The sequence below is a fragment of the Sphaeramia orbicularis genome, chromosome 1 (genome assembly GCF_902148855.1).
Source record: "Sphaeramia orbicularis chromosome 1, fSphaOr1.1, whole genome shotgun sequence".
NCBI lineage: Eukaryota > Metazoa > Chordata > Actinopteri > Kurtiformes > Apogonidae > Sphaeramia > Sphaeramia orbicularis.
The window spans coordinates 23,806,532-23,821,960 of NC_043957.1; the positions used below are offsets into that span (position 1 = coordinate 23,806,532).

At 37.8% G+C, this 15,429-nt stretch overlaps 1 protein-coding gene across 1 annotated transcript; it reads left to right on the forward strand.

The window, feature by feature from the left end:
• The first annotated feature begins 5,120 nt into the window (after window positions 1–5,120).
• On the forward strand, window positions 5,121–14,829 carry rab1aa (RAB1A, member RAS oncogene family a). Its single transcript, XM_030131214.1, has 6 exons — window positions 5,121–5,317; window positions 10,009–10,081; window positions 10,172–10,267; window positions 10,357–10,452; window positions 12,561–12,692; window positions 13,252–14,829. Exons 1-6 carry the CDS (start codon window positions 5,304–5,306, stop codon window positions 13,447–13,449), a joined length of 609 nt encoding a protein of 202 aa, XP_029987074.1. The 5' UTR covers window positions 5,121–5,303; the 3' UTR covers window positions 13,450–14,829.
• The last annotated feature ends 600 nt before the right edge of the window (window positions 14,830–15,429 follow it).

Below are 15,429 nucleotides of genomic sequence, written 5' to 3' on the forward strand. Positions count from 1 at the left end.
TTTAAAAGCTTTTCTTTGTAGTTTTCCTCATGTCTCATGTCATATTTTTTCACTTGCTAGTTGTTTATCTCCTCTTGCTGCTCATTTTAGCCAAAGACCTGAGTTTTTTTTTCTATCAGATGAAACACTTAGGTACACACACTGAATTGTTCACTTGTAAACTGAGTGAAGGCGTAAACCAGCAACCCCCTCCACCCTCCACCCCCCACCCTCGTTGTTTCTCATCCCTCTGTAGCTCAGAGTCTGGCTGGCCTCCTCTTGCTCTAGTCATCGGTCTTGCTGCTCCTGTCCTTATTTGGTCTGGAGGCACAGCTCCACTCTGAGGCCCTGGAGGTCTCACAGGAACATTCCAGCTACTATTGATCTGGATTGGACCCAAGGGAACTGTCTCACTGTCTGCTCTTTAACTTCTTAACAGTTCATTTTCAGTTTGAGATGGACAACATCTATGTTGACAAACAAAATATTTATTTATACAAACTAATAAAAAAGGAAAGAGAAAGTGGGGACACATGGGTTACAATCCAACTGTGATCAAGGAGCAATCTGTAGGTCAGGGGCATCAAACTCATTATAGTTCAGGGGTCACATTCAGCCCAATTTGATCTCAAGTTGGTAGGACCAGTAGAATAACAGCATAAATGAAATTATTAATAATGACAGCTCTGATTTTTTTCTCTTTGCTTTAATGCAATAAAGTAAAATTACAGTACAAAAATGTTTAAATTTACAAATTATCCTTTCACAAAAAATGTGACTTAAAAATTTGTACTGAAAATATGTTTATTTTAACTATATTATGGCTCAGTTAATCATTTACACATGTGCATTACAACTTACAGATCACAGTGGATCTACAAATAAACAAAACATTTAGTAACAGACAGAATATTGTTAAAATTGAACTTATTTTTCTTCTTAGATTGTTCAAATATGTTCAGGTTATTTTCTAAATGTAAACATTTTCATGCAATTTTTTTGCACTGAAACAAAGAAACATTTGGAGTTGTTACTTATAGGTTTATATACTGTTATTTTACTGGTCTGGCCCTCTGGAGCTCTATGTGGCACCTAAATTAAAATGAGTTTGATTGTTAATATCTTGAGTGCATTTTTCGCACTTAGCAAATTCAACCCACGGGGCAGATTGACCCCTTTGGCGGGCTGGTTATCACCCACAGACATATGTGGATATGTCTGACACCCCTGCTGAAGGTGCTGTAGGTCAAGCCAATATACAGTACAGTGTCAAAATCTGCAGTACTTTAAATGTCCACTAGGGGCTGGCTTCAGGTTAATAAGACCACCTTCACAACAGAAATGTTTACAAATTTCTGTTACAAAAAACAGGTTTGGTCTGTAGTTAATTTGGTGAATTATTATCACTCACCTGTTTAGATTAAAGGGAGATGCAGGTTTGAGGAAGACAAATTTATGTCTTGTAAGACTTTATTAAATTCAAGACCTTGCACAGACAAAAATAACAGTATAACATGTTTCAATCCAGCCAATGTTATACTCCCATTTGTCCATGACTACTGTTTCTTCTACTGATGTTCAAGCCACTAAAGCTCATATTCAAACCCCTCAACCCATGAACGATGGTTGGAGGCCCCACTCACTCCCCATCTTCATTAGGATAAAATGATCAACACTAATTACATACTGGATTAATTCTGTACAAACATTTATAAAGCAAATATGGCAATATCATTTCTTGTGTTTGTGGAATTTTTCAGACCTTTGAGAGACAGATTTGATTATTAATGATCAATTTTAAAGATAATTAAGGCCTTCATTTTGGACAATCTGATTTCAGACTTCTTTTGGGGTGGCTGTGTCTCAGGAAGTAGAGCAGGTCATTCAATAACTGGAGGGTTGGTGGTTCAAATCCTGCTCTGTCCCAGTCATGTGCCATCGTGTCCTTTGGCAAGACTCTTCACCCATTTTACCTCCAGTGTCACTTAGATGGGTGTATGAATGTTTGGTGGTGGTCAGAGAGGCCATTGACATGGACAGGCTCTATGCACAGCCCCACTACCTCTTGAACTTCAGGAAGCTCCTGTACTTCCTGTTTTTTATTACTGGACATACTGATTATTCCAGGTGCGCCTGACCACAATAGTCACAACAAGAAGTAGCAGGCACACCTGGATTAATCAGTGTGTCCAATAATGAAAGACAGGAAATAAAGGAGCTGTCTGAAGTTCAGGAAGTAGTAGGGCTGTGCATAGAGCCCACTGATAGAGTTATGTGGTCCACCTGCCACTGCACCAAATGTTCATCCACAATTTATATACAGCCTATGCCACAGGCTGTATATAAATATGCACAGGCCCTATGGATTTCACATGAGAAACTGTGGCTCATTTAAATGTTACACATTTATGACAGTGTTATAGGATTAGTTTAGGTAAAATGCTGAATTTTTCAAGTGGGAGAAAAAGAGGTAATAGCAAAAGAAAAATTCTAAATTTTAGAGATTAAAGTAAACAAATCCCAGATGCCTGTGAGGCAATCAAACCTGTGAGATGTGTCTGTGAAGCCCCTGTTTCAGTAGCAGATATTATGGATGGATCAGATTTTGGTATCATTTTGCCATGTTACAATGTTCTGTAGTGTTTTGTCATGTTTGTATCAGACATGAGAGTCTGTGCGTGTACCACAACCCTAGTGGAAACTAGTGGACACTGCATAGTGATTCATGTTATCTTCCTGCCCTCTGCTGGATTAAAGCAGTAGTTCATATCCTCCTGACTACAGCATACAAACAAAGGCCGACATGCTGCTGTTTTATTAAAATAATATAAATTTTGGAATAAAATCATCAATTTCAAAATAATACAATAAACCTGGGACACTAAAGAGAATTGATTTTCATTACCCACACCTAAGAAAAAGTGTAAAAGGCTTCAAAATGTATAATTTAATTAATTAAAAGCATTAAACATGGACCTTAAAATCAACATTAAGGATTTCCTGCAGAAAAAGCTGACGTGTGTTTTTACATGTATAATATAAAATTTACTGACTCATCAAACAGATGTGGCCCCCACCAGATCTATTTGCACCTGAAGATGGAGCAGTTGACTAAACATTTTACTGGGACCCGACATATTCTCAGTGCAGTTTTTTAGCTGTCCAGAGGCTTCATGTAAGACTGCACTTCCGCCATACTGAAAGATGATGTGCACCTGAAACTGGGCAAATACTGCATGTATGCCTTGTGTCCAAGGCTGTGTGTCTTGGACACTTGGGTGACAGTAGGTGCAGGGCTGTGAAATGATCACCACCTGGTGGTGAGTTGGAGCCAGTAGTGGGGAAGGATACTGTGAGGATGTGCTGGGCATGTTTGCCAGAATCCTCCGTTCAGGAGATCTTCAACTTCCACCTCTGATGGAGCTTCAACCATGTCCAAAGGGAGGCTGGAGACATGGAATCTGAACTGACCACTGTTCAGAACCTCCATTGCTGAAGTGGTTGTGTGGAGTTGTGGCTGTGTATCACCGGTGCCTGCATGGAGACAGTCTCTGTCACCAGTGGTAAGGGGTCAAGCTGACGGAGTCCTGAAGAGTTTGATTGGTTCTTTGAACTCCAGAGGCGGCTGACAGATATCGGCAGGGCAAGTGGACTGTGGCTTCAGCCACTGAAGAAGCTAAAACTTGGGTGTGGGAGAAGTTTGGTGAGATGGAGCATGACTTTCGGTCAACCTTGAAAAAGTTCTGGCAAACTGTCAGGTGACTCAGGAGGGGGAAGTGGGGCTCCACAAACACTGTTTACAGTGGGGATGGAGTTTTACTGACCTCAACGGAGGATATTGTCCCATGGTGGAAGGACTACTTCCTAAATCCTGCCTCCACGCCTTCTGTGGCAGATGCAGGTTCATTTAGTGACATCCAGTAGTAACCTCAACACACCACTAAAGTACATTAAACAACAAACAAAACCACAGGTCTTGTTGGGTGTGCCCAGAGTGCAGTGGATGGTACTTTCCAAGGGTCCTTCCATTAAGATCTGCCTAATATTGTGTGGGTCCTTCCTTTGCTGCCAAAACAAGTGAGTCTGGACTCCACAAAACCTTTGGAACCATGATGTGGTATCTGGCACCAAAACATTATCAGCAGACCCTGTAAGTCCTCTAAGTTATGACACAAGGTCTCTGTGGTTGGGATTTGTTACAGCAGATTCTAAGGAAGCTTGATTGGACTGAGATCAGGTTTTCCTTCTGAGAGTTTTGGACCCAATCATTTAGCCATCACATTCTGGCATTTACCATAGTTGCTCTGATCCTTAGCCTGCCAATTTTTCTGCTTCCTGTTTCAAGAAGTGAATGTTCACATGCTGCCTAATATATCCAACCTAGTGAAATTTGGCAGTGTAATGATATAGTCAACACTATGAATACTTTATCTGTCACCTGCCATAGTTTTATGGGTGATTGGTGTGTGTATCTCCTGTTACTATTAACCTAGTAACACCTATACATTTCCAAGGGCAACTTCAATTGTTGTGTTCTGCCAGTAAACAGCAGGTAACTTGCACAACAAATCAACATATAGTTCAAAATAAAATAAAAATAAAAAATACAATTACTAGATTACTACTTTAAAAATAATAATAATAATAATAATAATAATAATAATAATAATAATAATAATAATAATAATAATAATAATCCAGAGTATCTGGAGGCCTTAGTTCATGCTGAACCTTTCTCTTTCCAATTTAGAAAATGTCAGTACTTGAGTTATTATGTAATTTTGAAAGACAAGAAGCTGTCATTTAAATTTTGATAAAGTTCAACACTATTTCAGAGAGAAAAAAGAAACAGAAATAGAAAAAAGAGAATAATTAGGAAATATGAGAAGAAATAAATGTTAGTCAGTGCAATGAGGGAAGTAAACGCTATTAAAAAGCAGAATTTTGTTTTAGAATTTTGAAAGAAATACATTTTAAAAATAGATTTATAAATAGGGATATGCATTAATTGTCTTCAAGGTGTGCCATAAAACATTCTTAGTCTGACTCATCTAAGAAGGAATCATGTGCTGCGTAAACGCCCAGTGTCATAAAACTACACTACCCATCATTCATATACATCGGTATTTCCGGGTAGGTAGCGCTGACAGCCATATTTGATTCGATTATGCTGTTCTGGCTGCGACAACCAGTTTAGCCAGTTCTTGACGAAAAAATTTTAAAAAAAAACTGTCTTTTCTGTACCGCGACGCGAGTTTAAGGCTGATCTACGACGATACCCAGCTGCTTCTACAATACCAACAGTATACAACCCACAGTCAACGATGAATCCCGAATAGTAAGTGTTACTTTTGATGACGATGATGACAGGTCTGAGTAAGCTAAGCTAATGTTAGCCTACCGGTACAAAATGAACGTCAGCTGCTTTGTTGGCTGAGGGCTGTGGCAGCGAAACGAAAATTAGATGACAGCGCTTTTCCTCTCAATACAACTCATGGCCGTTCACTTGTTTTTATTGATAAAACGCCTGCTTAACTAGATAATTATTTATGGGTCGTCAGTAGCGCGTGTTAGCTTACATACAAGAACTTAAAGGACGATATCTTAGCGGCTAGCATGCTAACGGGGAATTGCTACGTAGCGTTACTTCTTGGACCTCTTAGGGATGTTGCTTTTTGTTATTTTCTTGGGTGGACACGCCAATATATTACATCTAAATATACAATCTCTATTGGTACATATAACTCAATATAGAATATTAGAACTTTGCGCTGTGTTTTAAGATTCAGTTCGTTGTATTTTACGCAGCGTAAACAGGAAGTTGCTAAATTCGAGTTGGGTAATACTAGTTAGTCTGTTACTACATTGTAGGGATAAAATTACGAACTTAATAGCTAACATATACGTTTCATTTATACACGAAAAGATAAAATTTCTGGCACTGTAAAACAAAATAGTCGATGTATCATAATGTTCTATTTTTGTGTCAGCGCCTGTTAAATCGTGTTAGAAACTTTGTACAGTAACTCCAACAGCTCAGTTAAAATCCTATGTTCAGCGTTTTTCGTGCAATAAAACAGGAACATCCTGTGACTCCGTTTCTTAGGAAAGTGATGGTCTCTTTATACAGAAGGGGACAAATTAAAGGAAAATATGATGGGAGTGGTCTTTTCCAGGATGACAATTCCCTCATCATTAATATGTTGGACAATGTTCCCCTTTCATCATTCATCAAATACCAAAGAAAAATTCTATCATTGGGGAGAATGGTGTACATCCATCCAGAATGGCTGTCACAAAACAACTTTGGAACATTGGGGGAAAAAAAAAAAAAGATTATCATTAGATAATCACTTGGATCAGACATCACTTGGAAAAGGTACAAGAGTTAAATGAAAGGGTAATACAACAAAATACCTTATTAGAAAGAAAACACCAAGGAAATGCGACCATAGTTGATGAACTTCTAAGCCAAATAATAGAGGCTTGGATAAACTGTAGAAGAGTACAATAGTTTAGATCATATGATATAAATCCAGCTTTAACTTATTTTCAGCAGGCAAAGAGCAAAAAAAATCTATTTTGACCAAGAATTCATTGCATCTATCAGCTTCAGTTAAGCTCGGGTCATACAAAACTACTTCTAACTGGAAAAGTTTGAAATCATCACAGGAATAAGCTAACTCTTAATAGTCACATAAGAGCAGTGGTTGGAAATGTATACATTCCCTTTACCAAATGTTTAGAAAATTCTTTTCAGATGGAAACTTGACAATTAGTTTTGAAATCTGGAGCCCAAAAATTAACATTGATTTATTTTTTTCCTGTCAGGCTTTACAAGTAAAAATGCACAGGGCATATTTTACATAAATAATGTATGCAAAATATGAAAAGAAACAAGTGTAGTGCCTCATGATGAAATGGCCATAAAGAGATGACATCCATATAGAATGTGTCACTATAACTAAATGCAGTAGGAAATGATCTGGCGGCACTTCTGTTCATGTCATTCAGCTGTTGTAATGCAGTTGAATAGCTGTCCGTTTTAATGCAGCTGAATGATCATCACTGCCATGCAGAATATTTATGGTTTGTTCAGATAACAGTGATATGATGTAGCCTTCAGTGGAGTTCACAGAAGTACCATCAATGCTAAGGAACACTGCTCTGGAGGCTGGTGGAGCAGTACCTTAATAACAATAATTTGAAAAAAAAAAAAAAAAAAAAATTTGCTACCTGTGCAGATATTGAAATACCCACTGTAAATTTTACATTAAGTGAGAGGATCAAGGCCCATAAGCTTGTTTACAGAATCTATGATGATAAGCCGATCTTAGCATCCTCTTCTGGAGTGTGATTTTTAGAGGGACCTCCTCATATTTATTCCTACTCGTGCATTATTCTGAAAACAGAAAAAAAGACTTCTCACATTTTGAATTTGAGAAGCATGAAATAAGTAGCCGGAGTATAAGGTATAGGCTCCTTCAGTTAGCTTTTAGAAAAAACAGGCCGGATATCTCCTGATATAATTACAAAGCTCACCTGTTAATGGTGAAAGTAAAGCTACTTTATACATGTCTATTGTGCTGGGTTTTTTGTTGTTGTTGTAGATTCAGGTGTGGAGGGTTTGTATCATGTACCATTTAAATAGTAATGTGGTTAGATATATCACTGTTTAATGGCAAGGAGATGCAAATATAAAGTACTAATTATGACATACAAGATGCATTGTCATCAGTCATAATCACCAGTGTTTCAGTTTGATGTAGCTCAGAAAGATGCAAGAGAAAGTTGTGATATGTGTATGATTTAATAGATAAAATCTACTGAATAAAATACAGTCAAGTTAATCATTTGTAAATGCATAAAACAGAGATGAAACTAGATACAGAATGAGCATCAAAACAGGGATTAAATCTCTACATAAATGTAACATAAGATGGAAGATAAAAGTCAACTTGATTGAAACAGGTATAAACAGAAGCTTTTTTTAATTATGGTCAGAATTCTCAGATTCCATCTTGTTAAATGCAAATATTTAGGTTTTTTTTCTCCTTTATGATGGTAACAGATTTTCAACTTGTGGCCAAAGAAGACATTTGTGGATGTCATTTTGGACTTTTAGAAACAGTTACACCAAACAATTAGCCTACTTGTTGAATTGAAAAATAATTATTCTGCAATGAAAAGATTAGATAAGGTAATATATGACTATTTATCCCACCGTGGGGAAATTTCACCGTTTTAACAGCAGCAGCATGCAACACTCAAGTGCAGAGAAATAACAGATAGAAAAATAATGAAAATAAAATGGAAAAAAATCATTGGTTGATGCCCTGGCGATCAGATGCATTATTAATGTCTTATCTTGTCATTAAAGCAATCAGATTTTATTTGTATAGCGCCAAATCATAACAAAAGTTATCTCATGACACTTTACATATAGAGCCGGTTGAAACCAGACTCTCGAGCCAATTTACAGAACCCAACAGAATCCTCCAGGAGCAAACACTTGTCATTGACATCCTAAGTACAGTTTTCTCTAAGATATTATATTTACAAATCATGTGGTATTTAAGTAGCTGGACCCAGTGTTTGCCTGTAAATAATGGGTCATTGTTTCATATAATTGATCATCTTCAGTTCTGCGACACAGAAGAAGCAGAAACTATACATATAACCAAGGAAATCAGTCCTTTGTTAGTGAATGAATATAAACTGCATATAACTTTCATCACTAATTTTTCTTCAAATTTGTAAAACCTAAGTGATAGCCTCCATATCACAAATCCTTAATTCTTTCCGTGCTCATGCACCCAAATCACTTCCCTTGTGGTGAACAACTCCGAAGTGTAGAGCATCACAGGCCGTCTGTTTGTTTATGTACTAAACCCAAACCATCACTCGGGCGTTTTCAGAATTTCACGCAGCCGCAGCAGCAAGAAGCAATGAAACTGTTTCCGTGTTTGTTGCAGCTGCGGCTATACTGCGGCTGCATGGAATTCCCATTTCTACAATGCACTTCGCAAAAAAAATTTCCGAAAAGGCTCGAGTCACATATCGGTTTGGAATGTTAACAGACAGCTTGTGATGGAATACACTTCGAAGTTGTTCACTGTGAGGGAAGTGATTCAGGCACGTTAGCATGGAAAGACTAACTTATTAGTGACAAGGAGGCTATCACTCTGGTTTTACAAATTTGAAGAAAAATTAGTGCTAAAAGTCATACGCAGCTTTTAAGATATTACTGATATCAAGGTTTTTTATTTTTGTGTTTTGTGCAGGATTGTTTAGAATTTATTTTGACGTGTAATATTGTAAAGGTACTTTGAGGAACTGACATGGTACTTTGCGATCGTTAGAAAAAGATGGGGTAAGGGGGTGGGAGTATATAAGTTGTACTTCATCCCACTCCTTTTTGAATGTTTTGGGTTTTTTTACATTTTTAAACATTTTTTTCCTTGTTTTTGGGTGTTTTGATATTCAAAATTAAAAAATAAGCAAGAGGTCATTCAAAGGACATTTGTTTTGAAACATGTCCTGCTCCCTCAAATTAAAGTTTCTGAAGGTAAGGAAAAGGAAAATTAGCTGCACATCAGCGGGAGGCTTAGAGGAATTAGTAAAGCATCTGTAAGTTTTGCTTTCTCTTTATGATTTGGTAGTGATGCATGAGTCGGGGGGTTTTCAACCCAGGGGGTTTTTGTGGAATTATTTGACCCGACTTGACCCACCCCACAAATAAACTGACATTCTGTTTTAGTTCAGGTTCCACATTCATCCCAGTTGTGAGCTCAAGTAAAATAATAGCATAACCTATAAATAATGACTCCAAATTGAAATCAAAATTTCATTGTAAAAAGTCGGTATCAGATCAATATCAGATCAGTATTGGCAAAACTAATCCTAAAAAAAATCAGATTGGATCGGAAGCAAAAAAATCCAGATGAGGACATCACTAGTTTAAAGCTGTTAAACATACTGATCAGACTTAATGTTATGTTCATGTTTTTTCTCCCTGTTTCCTCTCAGTGATTATTTATTCAAACTGCTCCTGATTGGTGATTCTGGTGTCGGAAAGTCTTGTCTCCTCCTCCGGTTCGCAGTAAGTCTCTTATATTCATGTGCCTTTCAACATTGTTACAGTCCAGTACCCTGCAGGTACAGTATAATACCTATCATATCTTTCTCTCAGGATGACACGTACACAGAGAGCTATATCAGCACCATCGGTGTGGACTTCAAGATCAGGACCATCGAGCTGGACGGAAAGACCATAAAACTTCAGATTGTAAGGAGAATGTTTTGTAACTGCACTCTAAACAGATAAATGTTGATAAGTAGCGATACACTGTTGGTGATTTGTTTTTGTTTTTTTAGTGGGACACTGCAGGTCAAGAACGTTTCCGCACTATCACATCCAGTTACTACAGAGGAGCTCATGGCATTATAGTAGTTTACGATGTGACGGATCAGGTCAGTGCTTTTTGTTTTTTATTCATCTCATCAAAACTTGTCTCAAGTGGCCTTCTCATTCAGGAGAGACTGGCCCAGTCTAAAAGAATTTCCAGTCAGGTTCCAATGGATTTTGTAGACCTTTTAAAACCCACTCAGGAGGGAAGTATGAGCGCCTACGAAGGGTGTAAACTCTTATTTTGATCATTTCCTTCTGGTTAGAAGAAAACTACTCTTTCTACATACGTTTGTCCCTGTTGACATTAGCAGTAGGTGATGTAACGAGTCCTCAGGATATATACAGAGGTCGAAGCTGATTTTGCTCTGTGGCTGAGACTGCTGTTTTTGCTTTTTTGTTAGACACTTTTAATGATTTCAGGTCAAAGGATCCAAGACTGTACACGTCAAAGTAATTCTATTCGGATTAAATACTATGGAGCATGTAAACTACAGGGTTCCCGCGGGGTCTTAAAAAGTCTTGAATTTACAAATCTGCATTTAATGGCTTAAAAAAGTCTTTAAAAGGTATTAAATTTGATATGGTAGGTCTTGTTGGCTGTACTGTGTTTAAATTTGTCTGGGAAATGTCCAAGCTGCAAAGAAAGTAACATTAGTCTACTCGGGTTCACCCGTTCCAACCTGACAATTTATATTGAAATTAGGAACCAATTCTTGCTAACTGTGTAGCCCCCGGTGATAATGATCACAGAACATTCAGCCCAGCACACGTGCAGCCGTTAGTCACGCCACGCATCGCCCGAGAAAGCTAACTTTGGGAGTTTTAAGGGAGGGCTCGTAAGAAAAGTAAGTATAGGGAAGTACGAATGTAATAATGCCTGGTTGGAGAAAAGATCATTCTCCACCCAGTTGGAACGAGTGGAGTGGAATGCATTTGAAGTTCACTGCACCTTGTGCAAGAAATCAATTCAACTTGGAATGATGGGAATCAAGGCGTTGGAGTATATAAATACATTTTCCAAAATTCTAGTGGTCACAAATTTTTGCCAGTATGTCTTTGAAATGGACATTAAATTCTGCTCTAAGTAGTTTAAAAAGGTCTTAAAAAGTCTTAAATTTGACTTGTAGAAACCTGTAGGAACCCTGAAACTAGAAATAAATTATTAATGTGATCATATTCTAATTTTATAATGTGATAATGATAATTGGTTATTGGAGTATAATTCTTTTGTCTTTGGGATTTATTCTGTTTACATATAAAACAGCCAACATGTCTGAGTATTTTGCTGTGTTACTTAGTTTTATTTATCAGTATTTTGATGCTGAATAAAGATTTCATTATCCCAACTGAAAAAACAATATTCTCCTCCTCGGCAGGTGTTTTCATGCTCATAACATAAAACCATCTGATTTCTTTAATTTTCATTTAGGATCCTTTAAAATGAAAGGAAATAGTGATTTGACATTTATTGTAGCATTACTGTCCAGCCTTAATGTAAACACACATCCGTTGGAATCTCTAATCAGAATGATTTCAGTCAAATTGAACAAATATTGTCCATGTAACTGCAGCAGCTCTGGGGGTCTTAATCAGAGAAGAAAACATGTTGTAAAAGGTTCCAAATAATGCAAAGCTGGAAACCATTATTCTTCTCCCTCTCCTCATCCCCTTTCTTCATCTTCATCATCTTCTGCTTCTTTCTCCTCTTCTCTCTCTCCTTCTCTTCTTGCCATTTTTAGTCATCATATCTGGTGGAATCATGTGTCACTTGTCAGAAAAGTTTAATGTCATTAAATGCTCTGGGGCACAAAAACACATTAAATAAAATCACTTAATTTAGCATTAGTGTGAACAGGTTGAACAGATATTGTCCAGATATTGAGTCTCAAAGACAAACATCCCGTTATTCTTATCAGATGTTGAATAATTTCACTGGAAGTGAGATGTGTACTCAGCATATCACTGCAGACGTTCTTTCATAGACTATAAAACACATAAGGGACACACTGTTTTCTAAGTTACTTGATGTGTAATATGATATGACATTGATGTTTATCCATATTACTCCTCATTACAAAATTTGTATGTTTTCCTGCTGACTGAGATAAACATTGCAAAAAAATTTTCAAATGTTTGCTCATTAGGGCTAACAGTGTCGTTCTGTCATCAGGAGTCCTTCAATAATGTCAAACAGTGGCTACAGGAGATCGACCGCTACGCTAGCGAGAACGTCAACAAGCTGTTAGTTGGCAACAAGTGTGACCTCACAACAAAGAAAGTTGTGGACTACACCACGGCTAAGGTAAGACAAATGCACATGTCTTAGAATGTATAAATCACTTTAGGGGTAAGGGTATGAAAGAATGAATGAAAGAATTCTCTAAAAAGAGCTGGAAAGAGTTTTTGTAAAATAGTTGGATTGGTTAATTGAATTGCTGCAGTAATTTGCAGTGAAATATGAGGAGTATGTGTGAGCTGAACAGAGCTGTGCAAAGAAGAATGGATAAAAGTCACATGCATTATTGATGTTCAGCATTAACTCAGTCTGCATTACAAGAACATATCTCTTTTGCAGACATGCACTTAAAGAAGATTTGCAGCAACGTGGAGGAAAACACTGTACACTGTTTTAAAAAAAAAAGAAAAAGTGACAGACGTGATCATAGTTTGGAGCACTTCTGATTAAAAGCTGTGTTTCCTTCTGTTTCCTACTGCTGCAATTGTAAAACTGAACTCCAATCAAAAATCAAACTGAAAATTAAAAAAACAATAAAATGAATAAAAACTATTAAAAATAGCAAAACTACAAACTGTCAAAGTCATAATGATTCCGACTTATTTTTGTCTGCTGCCCTGAACAGGAGTTTGCCGATAACTTGGGGATCCCTTTCTTGGAGACCAGCGCCAAGAGCGCCACCAACGTGGAGCAAGCCTTCATGACCATGGCGGCCGAGATCAAGAAGAGGATGGGCCCCGGAGCCACGGCCGGCGCCTCAGAGAAGTCTAACGTCAAGATCCAGAGCAAGCCAGTGAACACCTCATCTGGAGGCTGCTGCTGAGGAACACGAGGCCACGACCTGAATCCACCAGAGCCCACGACCAGACTCAACGTTACCATGCTCCACAGGGAAAGACAGACAGGTAGAGGGACAGGGAGGGACAGATGAGGACTTTGAGTGGACCGGTTTGTAAGTGTGTGTGCAGCTACAACACCAGATTCCCACCCCACCCCTTTCAAAGTCAGCAATAGGACTCAACGGTAAGCCCATCTATACCATCAGAACACACCGGGCCGATTTCTTTTTCTTTTCTTTTTTTCTTCTTCCAACACATACTGGAAAAACAAGTCTGAACACATGTACCATTTTTTAACAACATGTTAATCATTGAAAGGAAACGCACCTCTGTTTTTGTTTTGTTTGCCCTTTGATAAACCAGTCACTTTTGTAAAAATAAAAATAAGCTGTCTTTGAGTAACAGCTCAACCTCAGCCCCAGTCTCCTCACATATATACACTAATTAGGAAGAACTTCAAATGAAGCACATGCTTAAAGTAAACCAGCGTCATGCACTTTCGACCTGATCACATGCTCTCAGTGCATCACGAAGCAAGCGGCAAGCGAAAACTATCGAAGAAACCAAAACCATCGGCGTCACCCTGAAAAACCACGTGTCTTGCCTTTGTGGCCAGAGTTTGACATGACATTCTGCCTTCAGTGTCTTGTATTGCCGTTCTTAAATCTCAACTCTGTATGATAACAGATAACATTCCTGTATGTATTTGGCTGTGTGTACTCTGCTGGTACCCATGATCCAATAAGCATGTGCTACATTGGGAGATGTGACATCAGCCATGTGTTTTTCTCTGCTAACCAACAGCACAACAACCAGAGAAATAAACCCACCGTCCTGCTCCAGATTAATCTATAAACTGTATATATTTATACATAAATGTAAGAAGTGATTTGCAGATTGTGTAGAGAAGCAAGTGAGGTGAATGACATGATAAAATAGCAGGAATCAGTAATCTCGACACGTGATTTGTGGCTGCCGACATGACATTTTTGTGGCACAATGTCTACTATTAAAACAATGAAGGAGATCTTTGATAACTGTTGGTCCTGATGGTGTGGGTTTTTCTTCCTCAGCTCTTTTTTTTTCAGTCCAACCTTTGTTTCAGCCATAAGCTGTAAGGAATGATGATCTTTGACCTACATTTCTCAGGCTGCTTGTATGTATTCACTCAAGTTCAGGCTACGGTTGGATATCATTTCAGTTCTGCTCATCGATTCCAGCTCATATCAATGGCTTCTTTTGATTCCAAACTGCTCAAAAAAGGTTTGGTTAGCAGTAATCTTTTTTTTCTCTTACAAGTGTGAAGCATATGAACTGTACTAGTGTTTACTAAATGCATTCAATAAAAAAACCTCTGATCCACAGACCTGTGCTTTAAAATAAAGATCAGTCTGGGGTTGTTATAACTTTTAGTGATATCCTACAATTGCATTTGAGTTCTTTTTCTTTTAGAATATTTCCTACACAGAGTTCATTATTGTGGGTGTATTAGGCAACAGCAAGGTAGTAAAATATTCAATATGAGACGCCAGCGCCATCTATGTTTAATTACTATCACTTCATTCTGCCCGGTATTCTCTTGCACACTGTCAACACACACAACTCTGTCCACAGATTAAAAAAAAAAAGGCAAATAAGGCTTTTTCTCCTCACATATATTGTACTTTGGTTTCTTATCTTTTTCTTTCCTGATGCAAAGTCACACATTGTAATATGGACACTGACTTGAGATATTTATGCTAACTCCTGATCTAAAGAAAGCAGGACATCACTTCTAACTACATATCCGTGGTACAGAACCGATAAGCAGAACTGAAATTCACTTCTTTTTTCAACTACATGGCACCAGCTGAATTTTGCTTCCTGAAGCTGAGCCCAGATTTTTTTAGGGAATCCACAGATTTTGAAAAAAAAATCTAAAAATCAGAATTTTAGCCCTTAAAATGTCTAAGATGAGATGTTTA